This window comes from Drosophila suzukii, chromosome 3, assembly GCF_043229965.1.
Source record: "Drosophila suzukii chromosome 3, CBGP_Dsuzu_IsoJpt1.0, whole genome shotgun sequence".
In the NCBI taxonomy this organism is placed as follows: domain Eukaryota; kingdom Metazoa; phylum Arthropoda; class Insecta; order Diptera; family Drosophilidae; genus Drosophila; species Drosophila suzukii.
In genome coordinates, this window is record NC_092082.1 from 1171025 (window position 1) to 1188861 (window position 17837).

At 40.8% G+C, this 17837-nt stretch overlaps 1 protein-coding gene across 1 annotated transcript in view; it reads left to right on the forward strand.

Annotated features, from left to right (window-relative positions):
- Glut1 (Glucose transporter 1) overlaps positions 1-17837 on the forward strand; it is an 85171-nt gene that overhangs the window by 60714 nt on the left and 6620 nt on the right. The window contains 13 exon segments of the mRNA XM_065864398.2: positions 83-241; positions 1550-1669; positions 1995-2157; positions 8093-8258; positions 8965-9102; positions 9919-10175; positions 11552-11676; positions 11741-12019; positions 12094-12371; positions 12463-12585; positions 14147-14350; positions 14470-14609; positions 16275-16378. Of these exon segments, the coding sequence (XP_065720470.2) occupies positions 83-241; positions 1550-1669; positions 1995-2157; positions 8093-8258; positions 8965-9102; positions 9919-10175; positions 11552-11676; positions 11741-12019; positions 12094-12371; positions 12463-12585; positions 14147-14350; positions 14470-14609; positions 16275-16378 (2256 nt within the window).

Here is a 17837-nt window from a genome sequence, read left to right on the forward strand (position 1 = left end):
CTTTTTCTAAGAGCTATTATTACATCTTCTTTCCGTTTTTTCTGCATCCCCCGATACCGATTGCCCACCCATATACTTATAGCTGGCCAGAGTAATGACATGGCGACCATTGGTGACCTATCGATGATCTCACCGCCCACGTCTTCCATCTCGAACGACCAAGATCCGTTTGGACAGCTGCCCCCGCTACCGCCGCCACTGCGTTCCACCCAAGTGCTCCAGCCGCTGAGCGTGTTTCCAGGTGCCCCCTACCGCCAATTATTTTGGCACTTTTTGCCAATCTTTTGAATTACTTTCCGCATATATATGTTGCTCTACATATATGCGCCAATTTGTGTTTGTTCTTCTCGTTGTTTGCCTGCAGTTCTTGCCTTTTGTTTGGGCATTATTTGTTTGTTTCCCTTTTATTTTTTTGCATTCAGTTTGCCAGAGTTTTTGTGTAGCTTTTTCCGCCCATTATGAAAGTTACTGTTGCACCTTTTGTATAAAAATCCTTATTTGGTTTTCCTTTCTTTTCTATTGTGCCATTTCCAATTGAATGCAACTTTAATTGGTGTGTAGATTGGGTTCTTTGATTGGTCGGTTTGTTAATTTATTTTCCTTTCATACACACACACTCTTCATACACTCGGCCTGCCTCACAAATCATAGTCCACCCGTACAGGTGTAACCCTGTACGAACACCACTAGCTACACTCGAACATTGCCACAGAGAACCGCATTTTGAACCCGACTTTTGTTTAGCATTTTCAGCAGCATTCAGTCAATCAATCAATCAGACAAATCTCAAAAACCAATCAGTCAAACAGTCGTCCATTACTATATATCGAACTGTCTCTCTCTCTTTCCCACACACACTCTCCTTCTCTCTCTATTTGTCTAGTTCCATATATTGCTTGCCGTTTGTATTGCCACTTTTTGACTATATAAAATAAGAGTTTTTGTTTGTGTTGCCACAAAAGCCCAAATCATTTCAAAGTTTCGAATTTTTCAAGTAGTTTTCAACGCTGCTGTGTGTTTTTTAACCAAATTGTTTATTAGAGCGAAACCAACAAAGAAAAAACAGAAAAAAAGAACAGGCTTTGTAACCATTTTTTGAACGCAAAAATTACTGTGTCCACCTTTAGCTGCCTTTTTGTGTGTGCTGTCCCAATGAAAATCGAAATCCAGCTAACAATCTGCCACATTTTGTGCTCTCTATTCTTCCATAAAAACCAACTACAACAACTACAACTACGAACTACAATAACAACAACAACAAAATGAAAATGACAAAATCTCGACAAACTAAATATTTGCCTTGGTTCTTATGTTTATTTTAATGTTTGCCTTACTTTAAACAATATTTGTGTATCATATATATAATGTGTAGAGTGAGTATACGAGATAATGGAAAAAAGAAAACAAACAGCTTGTGATATTATTTTTGAGTTTTTGGGTTTAATTTCGGTTTAGTTCGTGCCGCTCTCTGTGTTTTTTCATTTTGCTCCATAAGAGCGCGTGTTACTTTCGAAATGTAATTCTAAAACAATTTCCCCATGCCTGGCAGTGTCCAATTTGAGCGAAGATTCCTACGATTATGTTTTTGGTGGTCGACGTAAGACTCCGCCCACAACAACGTCAACACAACTCAAGCTGACCTCACCGCCCGTGCGCTTGCGACCCGAAGGTGGGTAGTTTTCCTCAGGAGAGTCCTGCGTAGGAACTATATGATGTTGATAATGCAAAAAAGTGTTATGAAATCAAATGGAGAGGTGTTTAAAAGTATGCTATAATATATTTTGTATCCAAAATTCAGAAGGATTTGTTCCGAAAGAGGACGGTTTTCTATATTGCATACTTTTAGACACCTATCTTAATTGTTTTTCTATATGTATTGTTTTTGCTAGAAGAAATATATCACACCATACAGGACTCCCTTTATAACCCACCTTTAAGATCACATGTTTAACCAAATCTCCCCGTTCTTTCAACACCACCTTATAAACATGCAGACGCCTATCGCGGAGCTAACATAAACAACGGAAGGTTCTATCGTCACTCCTTCAGCTACGCCCCCAAAAGGCAGCGCCACTCGAGTCGGGATGATCGAGACCGCGAGTCTAGGTTGAGATGTCATGGCGAGGACGAGGCCACACTGCGCCAATTGCTGCTCGAGTACGTAGGATCCCGAACCTCCCCGACTCCCAGGCGGTCGTACAACCCATAAAACCCCCGATCCGCTGCCAGTAAAAAGAAAGGGCGACCTCGTAATGGACTCGGTGGCTTTTCGGGGCCAGGAGCTCATTACGGGCCATTAATTTGCAGGCGCGACCGGGGGATTGGATGGCCGGCCATAAATATCCGCTTTCAGTTAGACAAATAAACAGCAATTATTTGTGTGCGCCATGTTTATTTAATTTATTAAACGAATAACGAACGATATATTTTTAGTTTGGGCGTAAATAAATTTTAATTTCCATTTTAATTTGTGTGTTTTTTGGTGTGAAAGCCCCTCAACCCCAACCCCTTTTTCGGTTTAATTTCTGTGGCTTGTGATATATTAACGAGCAAATATGCAATGTATATGTTTAATGTTCTCCTCCCACACAGATTTGCGCAAGTTATGTTCAGTTAAGTGTCCTGCGTGTGTCCTTAGACTGTCAATTATTCATTGAGGGCCTTTGTGTTGTGTTGTTTTTGTTGCGCAACAACCTCCCCGACAAAAGATATCACATAGAAACCCCAAAAAACTCAGCCGCGGCCACATACGACATTCACCAAACCCGAAAAGAATGAAAAGCGAGATAAAAGTGAGCAGAGACTGTATGAGCAAAGCGACTATATACCGCAGTACCGTACTGTACTAAAGAAATAATTATATAGCAAAAGAGACTCTATAACCAAATCAATTTACCGACGGAGTCCAAAGCAAAGCCAACAAAATGATGGGCACTATGCCACCCAGGTACATAACCGTAGAGTTAATCTAAAAATTAATTAACTTTAACATTACCAGTAACATTAAAATAACAATAGCGACCAGATCGCAATGCGATTGAAAACAATTCGAACATCACTCATCCGCCATGTATGCCGAGCACAAGTTTCGTTTTTGTTCTTTCGATTCATTAACCATTCATAACCATTCATACTCTCGTTCATCCATTCGAGCTGATTGTGTGTCACATTAATAATTTTGTTCGTGTAAATTTAAATGGCCTCTCATCGTTAATTAAAAATGTTAATTAGCAGCATTTGTTTGCCGTTTGCTGCCTCTTTGCTTTCACAAAACCGCCTTTGTTGCCATGTCACGTGCTGTACAAAACTGCAACTCAATCGGAACGTATTTACTTTGCTTAAATGTCACCGAGTGATTGAGCACATGTGTCTGTAATTTCATTTCCACACTACCTGTCAATCACTCGAGTATATACTGGGGATGAAAAAATAGAGAAGAATCGAATAAGATAAATTGACAATAGGATGCGTTGTATATTGAATTGTAGAGATAGCAATGTAAACAAATTATCGCTTTGTGTCTTGTGAATTTGCTAATACAATCAAAATAACTAAAATATTAAAGTTTACAAGAATAACATAATGTAAATATAACTCTTAATAGCACATACAACTAACAAATCTACCAAAAACAATATTAACTTTGATTGATTCAAACCAGATGTGTTATTTTATACGAATATCATAAACAGAGATTTCCTTTTCAATGCGTTAAACATATAAGGTCCTCTATGTCTGAAGTATCGACACTTTTACCATCCCTAGTATATACCGTATATGTATTTTCACTATCTGTCTATATGTCTGCAACCGCCGGAAATGCATTTCGTCAAATGCAAACGAGGCAGAATCGAAGGATAGTCCGGGAATCTGACGAAATGCACTTCTGGCCTGCACCCACGAAACCCCTGCCTCACATCTTGTACAATGTCTATACGTGTTCTTTATCATCCAATTCCAATTCCGAAATGCCCCTTGAACCACTAAAACTGCCACAATAACTCCATGAACTCCATGAACTCCATGAACAACAACAACTACAACTCAACCACCGAAAACAACAAAAGCCACACGCAAAGTGGCCTGGTATTCACGCCACTCAATGAGTATGCAATTACAACCAACTAACTTCAATTACGAAATCTAAATATTTTTACTCTACCCCTCGTCATATTGTAATGCAATGATAATCCAATGATTTCCCCTTCTCTCTGCCTTTTGCACTACTCTCTATTTTGGCACTCGTAGCCCATCAAATTGATTTGTTAATTATTAGAATATTTGCCAAAACCAGTCACTTTGCTCCCCCTTTTGCATGGAACGCAATTAGAATTCAATTATGTTCAAATAAATTAATTTAGTTTCCAAAACGTGCTCATCATCTGGATGGGAAAAATAGAGAGAGGGCTTGGGAAGTGTGGGCGTAGGTGTGAATCCCCATTTTGGCCCTGCTCAAAAAACCCTCGAGAGCAGTCACAACAATCTGACGCGTCTGCTGCACAGAGATAAAAAGTCACAAGGATTTGCATCAGCATGGGGAACTTTCATAGATTACTTGAATACGAGGTGTAGCTATAAATGTAATGAAGAACTATTTATATTTTATTTGGAGTCTAGGTTTTGAAAACTGTGACTTGCCATAATATAGTACGCAAAATAATTAAATTTATGGACATAACATACCAATTTTAGATAACAACAATTATTTAAAAAAATAGTTGAGAATTGGGTGCAGTGTTCATATTTTCAAGATAATCAAAAAAGGTGTATAGAAGTATGCTACAAAATGTTTTCGGATGGGAAGTACTGTGGAAAATGGTATTTTTTTACAGCATACTTTTATGCTCCGTAAAATATTTGTACCCAATGCTATGTCCCTTAAAATTTTGCATAGAAACGAAAGTTAAAACTCATTTACCCCAGTTCTCCGAATTAAACCGATATTAAAAATGGGGCAGACGAAGTGATTTATTTTTCTCTGTGCGGTTGCCGGGATGTTGTGTTTTTTATGACATGCCGAAAAGTGTTTGAGGGCCATTAAGTTGCTGTTCGCACCACACACACACAGTCGCACACCCACTCACCCACACTCGCGCACTGCCATGTAAAGCCATTGACAAACATCCTTTGGCCAGGCAGTCAATCAGCCTGCGGTTGGCCACTTCAGCAGCGCTCTCTCTCTTTTTCACCACCGCCCCGCCCTGCATGCCATCAAGTTCATAATTAGCTTAACCCCTTAACCCCAAAAACCCCCTCGTGCGTAATCCCCTCCCCAATGCATCACCCAGTCAGTCAGCCAGTCACACAATATTTTCAGGATTTTTCAACTCGTTAATGTCCCTCCTCCATTTGTGTTGTTGTGTTGCCATTTCGGTTCCATTTGTTTCCTTTGCTGCAATGAATTACTGTACACTTTTTATGGTTTAATGCTCGATGTTTAAAAGTTTGCATACAAACAGAACCCCGACTAATTGGCGTAACGGTCCCTTCACCAAAATTTACAAAAACCAAAAAGACTGAGTGAAACCTGTAACAAGCAGAAACTACTACCAACATTTGTTTTCCGTTCATCCGTTCATTTTGGCTTTGCATATGTGTATGTATCTCTGTTCTCGAAGCGAAATCAAACAATTCCATAATCCAAACAAAATGTTAATCATGCCAATCATAAAATACGGCCCTGCAAAACGAAATCATTGAGACCACAAATAAATTTAAATTGATTTACAAATGCCAACGCATCGCGGGCTGTGCAGCACAAGTTTATGAGAGTCAACATGCAAAAAACAGGCTGAAAAACAAGAATTTGCAACGTTTGGTGAATGTCCTATATGCCAATTGGTTTGAACACCCCGACCTTCCCGATTTCCCCAATTTCCCGATTCGATCTGATTGATGTACTTTATATATACAGCCATGCCAGATGTATGGGAACAATCGATTTTGATTTTAATTTATTCGCTGAATTTATTGTGTGCACTGAGATCTGAACTGAGTTTTATCTGTAAGTGAGTCTGGATATTTGACGGATGTGGACTTTTCGGAGGGTTAATGTGATTGAAATCCTGCCAAAGCACAATCCGCTTTTGTCTTTTCGAGACGAAAAAATGTGATGTTCCTAAAACTGCTGTGTGCAGTTTTTTGACGAAATGAACAATCCTGGGATCCTTTTAGAAGGCAGAGCGGAGCACACGTACTGCAGCCTTAATGAATGCACAAGCCGGGGAGAAATTGGCAGAAAATTTATTAAATGCTCACGTATACAATTCCCTTACACAAAACCGAAAATTCCTGCAGCTGACAAGCACACACACACATAGTGAGCAATTGTTTTCGCAGAGAACAATAACTTTCACAGGATGCGCTCGAATCTCGAATCTGGAATCTCTCGTCCTGGTTCTGGTTCTGGTTTGCTCTCGATTCTGTTTCGGATTCGGTTGCCACATCCACTGATGTATGCATAAAATAATCCCTTTATGCTCGGCACAACAATGTCCGTGAAATGCAAAACAATAACAGTACTAACGATAGCAATCCCTTGCCAACCCCTTGCCAACCTCTTCCCAACCCCTTCCCAAACCATTCGCAAACCCCTTCCCAACTCCTTCCCAACCCATTCCCAACCCCTTCCCCCTCCTTCAGCGCTGCATTAACATAATGCGCAGGCAACTCAAGCACGGCCCACGTGTCGTATGCGCAATGCGAGCGGCTGTGGGGCGCCATTCATATATATCACTATATATATGGTTCTATCGGCACATCGCCATCCGCTGGCAACTGTCGCCCACCACTTTTGTTGCCATTTGATTTAGATGCCACCCCAAACAAACAAAGCACAAAGTGCACCTTCCGATCCGACCAGATACTCGATATTTAGATATACTCGTACAGTCAAACATGTCCGTATCGAACTTTAATGAACCCTGTTTTAGGATCTTTGATGGTTAAGTAATGAACTTCGTGAAACAGATTGCATCTATTAAAAGGTGTTCAAAATATTTCCTTAAATATCCCATTAATATTTGATGATAAGGGAACTGTAATAAATAAAACGTTTTCGATGTACACCAATTTTTCAAATAATTAAGTTTATATATGATTGTTTCTAGAACTTTCTAGAAGTATAAGTAAAAGTCATTAAATCACTCGACTCTTTATAGCCAAAGTTTTCAGTTAAAAAATCCTTAAAATAACAGCTTTATCATAAGCTTTGTTTTCGTTTACGGAACTTTGACTGTAGTGCAAAAAGCGGAGCCGATTTGTTTTCACAGGCTTTTGCTTTGCTTTTGCGGCTGATGAAAATGTAAATTTGATGCATTCGAAAGGCGAGCTAGATATAAACAGGATTATTACTACAACTTTGGCAGGACTATCCATCCATCCATCCAGCTCTCCGAAAGAGTTGCCAGCAGAAGAGCCAAATAAATGGGGCCAGAGTTCAGCTGGCTTGAATATATACGTGTACTCTGTACATATATAAATTTATATACCCAATGCCGTCAACTTTTCATCCTCGTGCATTGTACATTACTCTTGCCTTAACCTTAACGAAATATGCCAACAATTTACTTTAAGTTACTTTTTATGTACTTAGTGGCCTGGCTCGGTTATTATTGTTGTTCTCGGTCCGCCCAACACAGAAATCCTTTCTTGGACTTCTGCCCAAGGAGGCGAGTGACTTTGGTCCTTACAAGGAACTCGTTCTGCAACTGGCGTGCGTTTCAGTTTCAGTTTCTGTTTCAGTTTTTGTTTCTGTTCCGCAGCCTTTCGGTTTCGAGCTGTGGCCCATAAAATTTATGTTGCTTCATTCCTCAATAATTGCATAGCTCAGTAAACTTTAATGCAAGCGGTCATAAATAATTTCGTTTTGTTTGTGTGTTTCGTTGCGTTTTGCGTTTACTTTGGGCCAGAGCGAATAAATTACGTATACGCTAAATAACTCTGTCTCGGTCTCGTAGTGGAATAAGTACTTTAAGGAATGAACTCGAAGGCATTTCCCGGCTGGCGTACGACTAAAATGCATTTTTGCTTGATATATTCTCTTTGACCTCTGACCGCGCACCACTGAAATGCGACCCCTGACCACTGACAGTTTGCAAAAGCAAGTTAGCGTGATGAGCATGAATCTGTCAGCGAAACTCGATGAGCTGCAGCGGGGAGATCGACACCTGGAGACGACGGTCGCCCTGTGCGAAATCCGCACCCAGCTCCAGGAGCTGACCAAGTCCGTGGAGAGCTGCCAGAGCGAAGTGTCCGAGGTGAGTGGGGAGTACGGGATCCGGAAAAAACATGATTGGGTACGGCAATTCCTAGCAATATGTGTTCAGACTGTAAGTGAACAGCTTAAAATAGGTTTAGGTGAGATAGGATTTCATTCCTCTCAAATAGCTGCCTGAAAGTATGCTTTAATTCATTGAAAGCTCGAAAGTCCTAACTGTAAGTGCCAAGGAACAATGCATTATATTTTATAGCATACTTTTGGACACCTTTTTAAGAGATTGATATACACAATAATCAATTTTAAGTAATAAATGAAATTGTTTTCAATATACATACAACATTAATGCTTAGCAAACTCAATTATTGGTTAAATGCCAAATAACATACAAAGCTTCTTTACATTGTAAATTATTTGAAAATGGAGAGCGTTAATTAGGGAAACATTTAGTAATTAAAAAAACCGAATTTGCATGGAAAATGTTCTAATTAGGCTTGGTCAAAAGGAAAATTATAGAAGTGTAATTTGCATATTAAGCATTTAAATGACATTTAGGAAGTATGACATTTATATTGGTATACCGCAACAAATTAATAAAAACATCATTTAAGACAATTTAATGTGTAGAAGTCAAAGTTTTCCAATAAATATTGCTGAGAATTGTCTACAGTATCCGATGCCCCTGTGATTTATTATCTAAAGAGTATAACTTGAAGAGTACAATTAAAACACACTATTAAAACCAGGTGAAGCGCGATATGGTGGCCATCAAGCACGAACTGGACACCGTGCAGCAGGTGAAGGAGGAGATCGAGGAGCTGCGCGAATACGTCGATCGACTGGAGGAGCACACGCACAGACGGAAGCTAAGACTTTTAGAACAAGTTTGTAGCTTAAATTATTTGCCATGTTGTGTAATTAAATACTTGAATTTCATTTCTCTATTCATGTACAAACCGAAACACCAAGAACCAACTACCAACAACCCAGAGCCAGACAACCACACGACCAAAAACCACCCAAAACCACCCGAACATCCATCCACCCAGCCACACTCAACCACTGACAGCAAAAACTGCCACCATGATGGACAGATGCAAATGCTCCTCAAATTGGTTTCAGTTTTTGTCCACACTCGAACAAATTTTTGATGGAGATAAGAGTTAAACTTTTTTATATATATCTACCAATTGAAAAGTATCTTTATATCGAAAATTTAAAAAAGCTTAAAGTTCAATATTTAAAATGGAAAATTCGTTACAAATATATAAAGGCTTAACAAAGATTTGTTTGAGAGTACTGCACACGTACAGACGGCTTCTTCATCAACGTATTTTAAAGAATCTTGCGATTGTTTATTTTTTAAGTTCTGTAGCAAAAATCAAATAAATATATACGAAAAGTGCTAATGAAAAACATTTATTATTTTGTTTGATTTCTTTGATTTTAAGTATGGTTTCCAACATCCAAACACTCTCATCCATCAGACTTTATCTTATGGTTTCTTTATCCCTGAGTTTCGATTAGAAAATTGGGCTTATCCAAAGAGAAAGCTTTGGTTTCCTTGCCGCACACTCGTTTGCAAAGCGTTTGATGGACCCGCCCGCACAGCCCCCACCGAATCCCCACCGTCCCGGCCCCCACCCCGATCCCCCACAGAGTTGTTCCCCACTAATGGTATTTCCCATCGAAACTTCCAGGGTCTCACCTTCTTCCTCACCTACTCGATCTTCTCGGCGGTGCTGGGCATGCTGCAGTTCGGTTACAACACCGGCGTCATCAACGCGCCCGAGAAGAACATCGAGAACTTCATGAAGGACGTCTACAAGGACCGCTACGGCGAGGACATCAGCGAGGAGTTCATCCAGCAGCTCTACTCGGTGGCGGTCTCCATTTTCGCCATCGGCGGCATGCTGGGTGGTTTCAGCGGCGGCTGGATGGCCAACCGCTTTGGCAGGTTAGTGGAAAAATCTCCTCAATCGTTTAGAACAATAAAAACATAATATATATTTATTAAAAAATGAAAATATAATAAAAACGATGATCAAGATATAATACATACAGGGTGCCAGATACAACAACTGGAAGCTATCTATATCTCCGTCTTGAAAGATACAATTTGATACAATATAGTATAGAAAATTTCAGTAAATACAGAATATATATTTTTGTATACTCGATGAATATAATATGTACATCTTTTTAAAGGCACAGTTAAACCCTTGAAAATTCATAGTTTTTAAAACATGTAAATCTTGTTTTATAATTAGGGATAACTTTTAAAATGACAATGGAGTTTTTGAATATTAGTAGTTTGTAACTAAACTTCATTATCCGCCTGGCAAATAAAGTACAGTTCGAGCTCTGCGTTATTGGTGTACATCATGCCACTTCGCAAATAAACGTGGTGGTATTGGTGAGGAGTGGTGTCTTCGATTTGTAAAAACTGCGCCTTTTTGCCAGATGCCACAGACAGGTACTCATTATATTGGTCCACATCAGTGAGGCCCAGCCAGTAGGGATTGTACTTGTGTTTGAGTTTCAGTTTGATGGCGTCAAACTCCTCTTGATTTTTGAAGGCGGCCAGATAGCCACCCATCCATTGACAGGACTTCTCTGCATTGTACCAATTTAGCTTAAAAGTGTTCTCGATGTAGAAGTATCTCCCACCGATTTGCTCGAACCCCGGAGGAACTTTCTTCGCCTCTTCCGTTGTTTTCACTGCAATTAGGGTTTCCTGGATTGCAGCCAGGTGGTGCTCCATCCTCTCCAGCTTTCCTAGTGTTTCATTTTGCATTTTATCCAAAATATCCTGCGTGTTCATCTGTTTTGTAGCCGACTTTTCCTGGTATTCAGTTTGTATTTTATCCAAAATCGCCTGAGTTTTGATTTCTATTTTATCCAGCTTCTCCTGGTTCGCAGTCCACAACTGCTTTATGCTGTGATTTCGTGATTCCTGTGATTCTTGCAGGAAAAATAGAATAATTAATCCGAACAAAAGCATTTTAGCCGACTTCAGCATTTTAAGTTCGAGCAACTGCAATGGGTGAGAATTGATTTTGAACTGAAGTATAACGAACATGGGTCGGGCTTTAATCATGGTATTCAGGAAATGTTTCCGCTAAGTACATATATATTTTGTGGGAATATTATGATACGAAAAGAAAGTTTATAATTATACTTATCGCAAGCCTATTATTTTTGTTTGTTTTATACATTTTCTGCAGAATTAGTTCTAGATAAAATGGAAATAAATTCGCTTGAATTCGTACACTTAAAATAAATAATATATATCTTTAATGGGTATGGTATCCTATATCTTTCAAATTGCAGAAAAGGCGGCCTACTGTTAAACAATGTGCTCGGAATTGCCGGCGCCTGTTTGATGGGATTTACCAAAGTTAGTCATTCCTATGAAATGTTATTCCTTGGCCGATTTATAATTGGTGTAAATTGCGGTGAGTAATACTGGTGTGCTATCATTCTTATATTCCTTTTTATGGATGCATGGATACTTTGTAGGCCTCAACACGTCGCTGGTGCCCATGTACATCTCGGAGATAGCGCCACTGAATCTGCGCGGTGGCTTAGGTACTGTTAATCAATTGGCTGTGACTGTAGGTTTACTATTATCCCAAGTGCTGGGCATCGAGCAGATCCTGGGCACCAACGATGGATGGCCAATCCTGCTGGGTCTGGCCATCTGCCCGGCGATCCTGCAACTCATCCTGCTGCCCGTCTGCCCGGAGTCGCCCAGATATCTGCTCATCACCAAGCAGTGGGAGGAGGAGGCGCGCAAAGGTGGGATAAGTTTGCTATAATATTTCAATAACTTGATATTAGTGACAGTTACTCATGAAACATATACCTTTTAGCCCTGCGACGACTGCGAGCCTCCGGTTCCGTGGAGGAGGACATCGAGGAGATGCGGGCCGAGGAGCGGGCCCAGCAGTCCGAGAGCCACATATCGACCATGGAGCTGATCTGCTCGCCCACCCTGCGTCCGCCCCTGATCATCGGCATCGTGATGCAGCTGAGCCAGCAGTTCAGCGGCATCAACGCCGTCTTCTACTACTCCACGTCGCTCTTCATGAGCTCGGGCTTGACTGAGGAGAGCGCCAAGTTCGCCACGATAGGCATCGGCGCCATAATGGTAGGTGGTCTCCTCCGGCTTTCAGGGACCCAGGAAACTTACTTAAAGCCCGGTTCCAAAATCAGAATATTAATATGTTACTTTCCCCCAGGTTGTAATGACCCTCGTCTCCATTCCACTGATGGATCGCACGGGTCGCCGGACCCTGCACCTTTATGGCCTGGGCGGAATGTTCATATTCTCCATCTTCATCACCATCTCGTTCCTGATCAAGGCAAGTATAGGGGTCTCCAGGATAGTCGAGTACTGCTCTGGCTCCTGTAAAGTAGCAATGCCTGCGAATGTGAATGCTAAAGTGCCTGCCAGTTTGGGTTTGCATTTGTTAATCCCCCGTCCATTTAGTGATTTGCATTTGACTCTGAACTTCTAGAGAAGCTAGAACTAATCCCATATATCCCATTTGCTCCCAAGCGAGTGCGTGTGTTTATAAATATTTGAATATTGATATAAATATTTTATGCATGAAGTTGTGTTTAACCCCGTCGAGCCCTCAAAACAAGAAAAAAACACAGAAACAAAACAACACACAAACACTCAACCAAACACACAGATACAGAGCATGACAGTTGTCCCGCGCGTATTTCTATAAATTATTGATGTGAGATATATTTGAATTTATAACAAGTTGGATTTATGACTCTCCCTCAGCCATTAAATGTAGCTTTTTTGAGTTTTTTCCCTATTTGCGTTGATGTATTGCATTTAAGTCATAGACGTATGTGTGTTTAATTTATAGGCCAACACTTGGTCGCTTTAGTTATTAATTATGTCCCCTATCTGCGATTTGAAAATATGCTACGCGGATTGTGGCTCATGCATGATTAGCTTTGGAATGCTTTGGTATCGTTGAGTTTTATACATTTGAATTTATTATGAATCGCATATTTTGTACACACTTTTTGCACGTGGCTTGCCCTTAGATATATTTCATTTTTATTTGCCTAGGCTAAGTTGTTGCACCTGAGAGCTGGCTGAACATTGTTTTTAAATCAGAAACCTGTCTTTAGTTATGTCTGACATTGAAAGGCAAGTTCCTGATTCGGAATTTCCAGGCCAGCTCCCAAGTGCAACTGTCCCGCCCCTCAATTTAGAGCTATTCTCGACTTGGCAGGCTTTCGCCCCACAAAACACTCACTCGAAATCGGTTGACGAATTCCTTCTGTTTATGATTTCTACGCTTTGTTTTTCGCTAGAAGCAATCCACACAGTTTCAAAGGCAAGCAAAAGTTTCGAAAAACCAAAATCCAACACACATTCTGCAAAACTCTGCAAAGTTTTCCGGGCACCAGTTCCACCAGCTCCCCAAAAATGGAGGAAAAATAGAGCAGAGCACCGCGCTGAACTCGCTTTTAGAGGTGTCGCCACCTCTCACACACGAAGCCCCACACAGAAACCCACATTCAATGTGACCTCAAGCCTTGATTTCTTTTTTGTTTGGTAATTGTGTAAGATATAGCTAACTTTACGTACAACTAAGCATTCCTAAGCATTCTCAGACCCCGAAAAAGACTCGAGCAGCAGTTCAGAGGTCAACTCTTTGAGAACCAAGAAAACGAGAGGCCAGCCAACTCCAATTCTAACTTACTACTTTTCATACTCAATAACCAACTCATGCATAAAAGAGACCAGGTTTATCAGGGGAGGGGGTTGTATCCTATATTTATTCGTATTATTTCGGAGACAGTTCGTTAAACGCGAGTAGAGGATGAGAAAAAGCCTACATCGAGAATGCGAGTACTATGCATTTTGTATAGGAGTTCTTTGGTTATGTGCAGGAAATGATCGACTGGATGTCCTACCTCTCGGTGGTGGCCACCCTCGGCTTCGTCGTCTTCTTCGCGGTGGGACCCGGATCGATTCCCTGGATGATCACCGCCGAGCTCTTCTCCCAGGGACCCCGGCCCAGTGCCATGGCCATCGCGGTGCTGGTCAACTGGATGGCCAACTTTGTGGTCGGCATCGGATTCCCCAGCATGAAGGTAAGTGAATCGAAATACTTTTTAATTTAAAGCAATACTAAACCAATTAAAAAGCAGAAAAGCCTTTCAGGTGTAATAATTTTTCTAAATATATACCATCTTGACCTCTTTTTATCCAGACTGCCCTGGAGAACTACACGTTCTTGCCGTTCAGCGTGTTCCTGGCCATCTTCTGGATATTCACCTACAAGAAGGTGCCCGAGACGAAGAACAAGACCTTCGAGGAGATCCTGGCCCTCTTCCGGCACAACAACGGCAGGTATGTGTCCTTGCATTCGCCCATTCCCCAGCTCAAATTCTGCACACAAATCATGGCAATATGTCGAATAGTTCTTCAGCCCATAACTATAACTCGAGATTCCGCAACCAACACAAGAAACGTGAACCACAAGCTAGAGAAAACAGATACCGAGTCTTTGAACCCTCGATTACCATTACTTGGAAGTTTATTATGCGGTTAGCATAGCCAGACTGATCCAGTGAACCGAACTCCTCCGATCGGTTCAGGGTTCAGAAGTTTTGATTTGTTTTCCTTTTGAAATTTGGTTTCTCTTCTGTTCTGTAATGCACCATAAGTTCGAAATTAACCCTCTGACTTGAACTACGTTCCATGTATGCCCCAAGGACCTTTCGAGATAGTAGACTGTACGGGTAAGTTGCATGAAGCCACCGAATCGATCGATCTCGACTCTTAAACTCCGTATCTAAATGCCCCACAATCCAAAATCAAAAAACAAATAACAAATATCCGATCCGATGCGTTTCGCGCTTCAAACTTTCACCTTTAAATCGTAGCTCGTATTGCTGTACTTTATTTAGCCACTTTATGTACAATTTTTAACCGACAACCAAAAAATCAAACCGAAAGTTAACCGAATCAAAAATTGAAATTGTGAATTCCTGCGCTAAAAGTTTCTATCAATTTTTCGGCATGTTTGCTTAACTTTGCCTGTACTTTGTTACAACTCGTTACTTTGTTACTACAACTACAATCTATAAACTGGCTGCCGTAAAAGCAAACTAAATAAGACTCATACTAGCCAACTATATAAATACCCAATATTTAATATCAATTTTAATACTCTACTCTCCAACTCTCTCTATGCATAGCTATACCGTTACCTATACTTACTACTATGATTAAGAGTCGCATCTCATCTGTTTTCTGCCCCCTATATCACGTCATCTGAAGTATCAGAATCGCTATCATTGCGCCCGTTCCCCTCATCGATCATTAACGAAATAAATTGGTTAGTTTAAAGTGGTCCACCCATCATGAAAACCCATATGAGCCCCACTCACACAGCCACACAGACACGCACACACTGATTTTGTTGACCGATCTTCCGACCATATAGCGAGGATAATGCCAACGAAAATAGTGCCAACACCGCGGACTTTGAGTTGTCGCAGGGCGAAGTCGAGGGCAAAGGTTCCGCATCCGCGCACCCCAAGGCACAGTGAAGCCCCGCTAAGGCAGCTCCACCGTCCCAGAACCAGTGTGACCAGTCCAAATCTATGTAATTTATAAATATCAACTACCACCTCCACTCATAGCAATTCCTGGAAGATCCGACGTGGGCGCCATATCCCAACTTAGAACTAGTGCTAGTTTAAATCAATTTAATTTCACGTTACATGTTTGTTTACAAATAAATGTTACTTTATTACCATTTTCAGTTGACTTTGTTTTTATGATTATGATTTTTAAGCCGCGCCTAATAACTTCCAAGCTGCCTCTATAATACACAAGCTACAGGGCCTCCAGCGAGATCCTTTTTTCGGTGAATCTCTTAACTCCAAACCAAACAGCCAGAACCCCGAAAACAAAAACTCTCGAAATTGCTCTCATTAGTTGCAAAGAAATTAAATTTACCAAATACGTTTACACTTAAAACATAATCGTAGAGTGTGCGAATTTCAGGAGTATGCTAAACTGCACAAATAGCTTGGAGCCACAAAGTATGAATTCTGGCATCGAGCATGCCGCCTTGATGGTATCTGAGGAGAAGACCCAACATGACTCACGTAAGAATCCAAAACACGCCAAAGTGCCACCTAGAACACCCGATTCCCTCCGATTCCGAGCTCTAATCCTTCACATCCTGCCCATCCCGAAGTCCTCGAAAAACAACACCTTGATTGCGTTTCAGTTTCACTTTCACTTCCAGTTTCCGTTTGAGTTTTTAATTTCCACGTTATTTGTTGTGCAAATTGCTCGAACCACACACCCAATATTTGCATATCCATATACACAGGTGGTGAGACAAACACACAAGTTAGCAAATGTCCTTTAGGTAAACACGAAAGAACCCTAATTTTGAATATACTTGTTGACTGTTTAAACTCCGCAAAGCCACATAATCAAACAAAATGTATCTATGTAAATTGCCTTAAAAACAACACTTGTTCAACATTCGACGTGTTGCATAATTAATTTTTTGTTTCACAACCAATGAGATGTTGGGGCATAAAAACACTTGGGGGGCATAATTAACACGAATATAACAAACTAAAACCATCCCACAGAAGTTGTAGTATACCTTTTAAAATTGTATAGCATACTTTTTTTTAATCACACCTGTACACCTTAACGAGCAATTAGTCACACGTTTTATTTTTATTACAAAGGAAATAAAGCATTTTCCCGATCCATTGAAAGTCCCCTACTAACCTCCTTCATCTCCACTCATTAAAATAAATGTGTGTGTATCTATAAATTTCCAACTGTTATCGTTTGCCTAGTATTTCTGAAGTATCATTTGGAATGACTCTTTTCCTAATTACCTAGCTGCTTGTTATTGTAGAAATTCGATCTGTACTGTTCTCTTCTAATCTGTAACCAAAAACCGATGCGTGCTCGCGTCTGTCTGAATAAATTAACTATCTTGCATTGTTTATTTCCATTCGGATTTATGAATTGTGTTTTTTTGGATCAAACAATTTTAAACATTGGAAACCTATCAATCAATCGATTAAAAATCAACCATCAACTGGACCTCTAACACACAACCGACACTCAACTATTGTATGTAACCAACTCGACAACAACAAACAACCAATATTGGCGACTATCTGATCTTGCATGAACGTTGAAAAACGAAATCAAAAATGAAAAATCGAGAAATCCCTTTGCCGTACTCTGTAATAATGAAGTGTTTGGTACGACCTCGTTTTCCCTGACGGTTGAAGGCATGGGTCCCTATCCGCTGAGCGATAGCACCAATCTCCTGGGTCCCGGATCGAGCAACTACGGTCCGGGCGGAGTCCTCGGCTCCGGTTCAGGATCCGGAGCGGGTGGTCAGTGCTACACGAACTATGGCACCAACCTGCAAACGCCGCAGGCGGCGAGAAAGTGCCACTACGACGAGGTCGACGACTACAGCTTCCGCCGGCACTCGGCGCACGGAAGGATGTCATGTAGGTTGACCCAGCAGCACCGCTAGCTAGTAAGCCACCACCAGCTAGTCAGCTAGCCAGCTAGTCA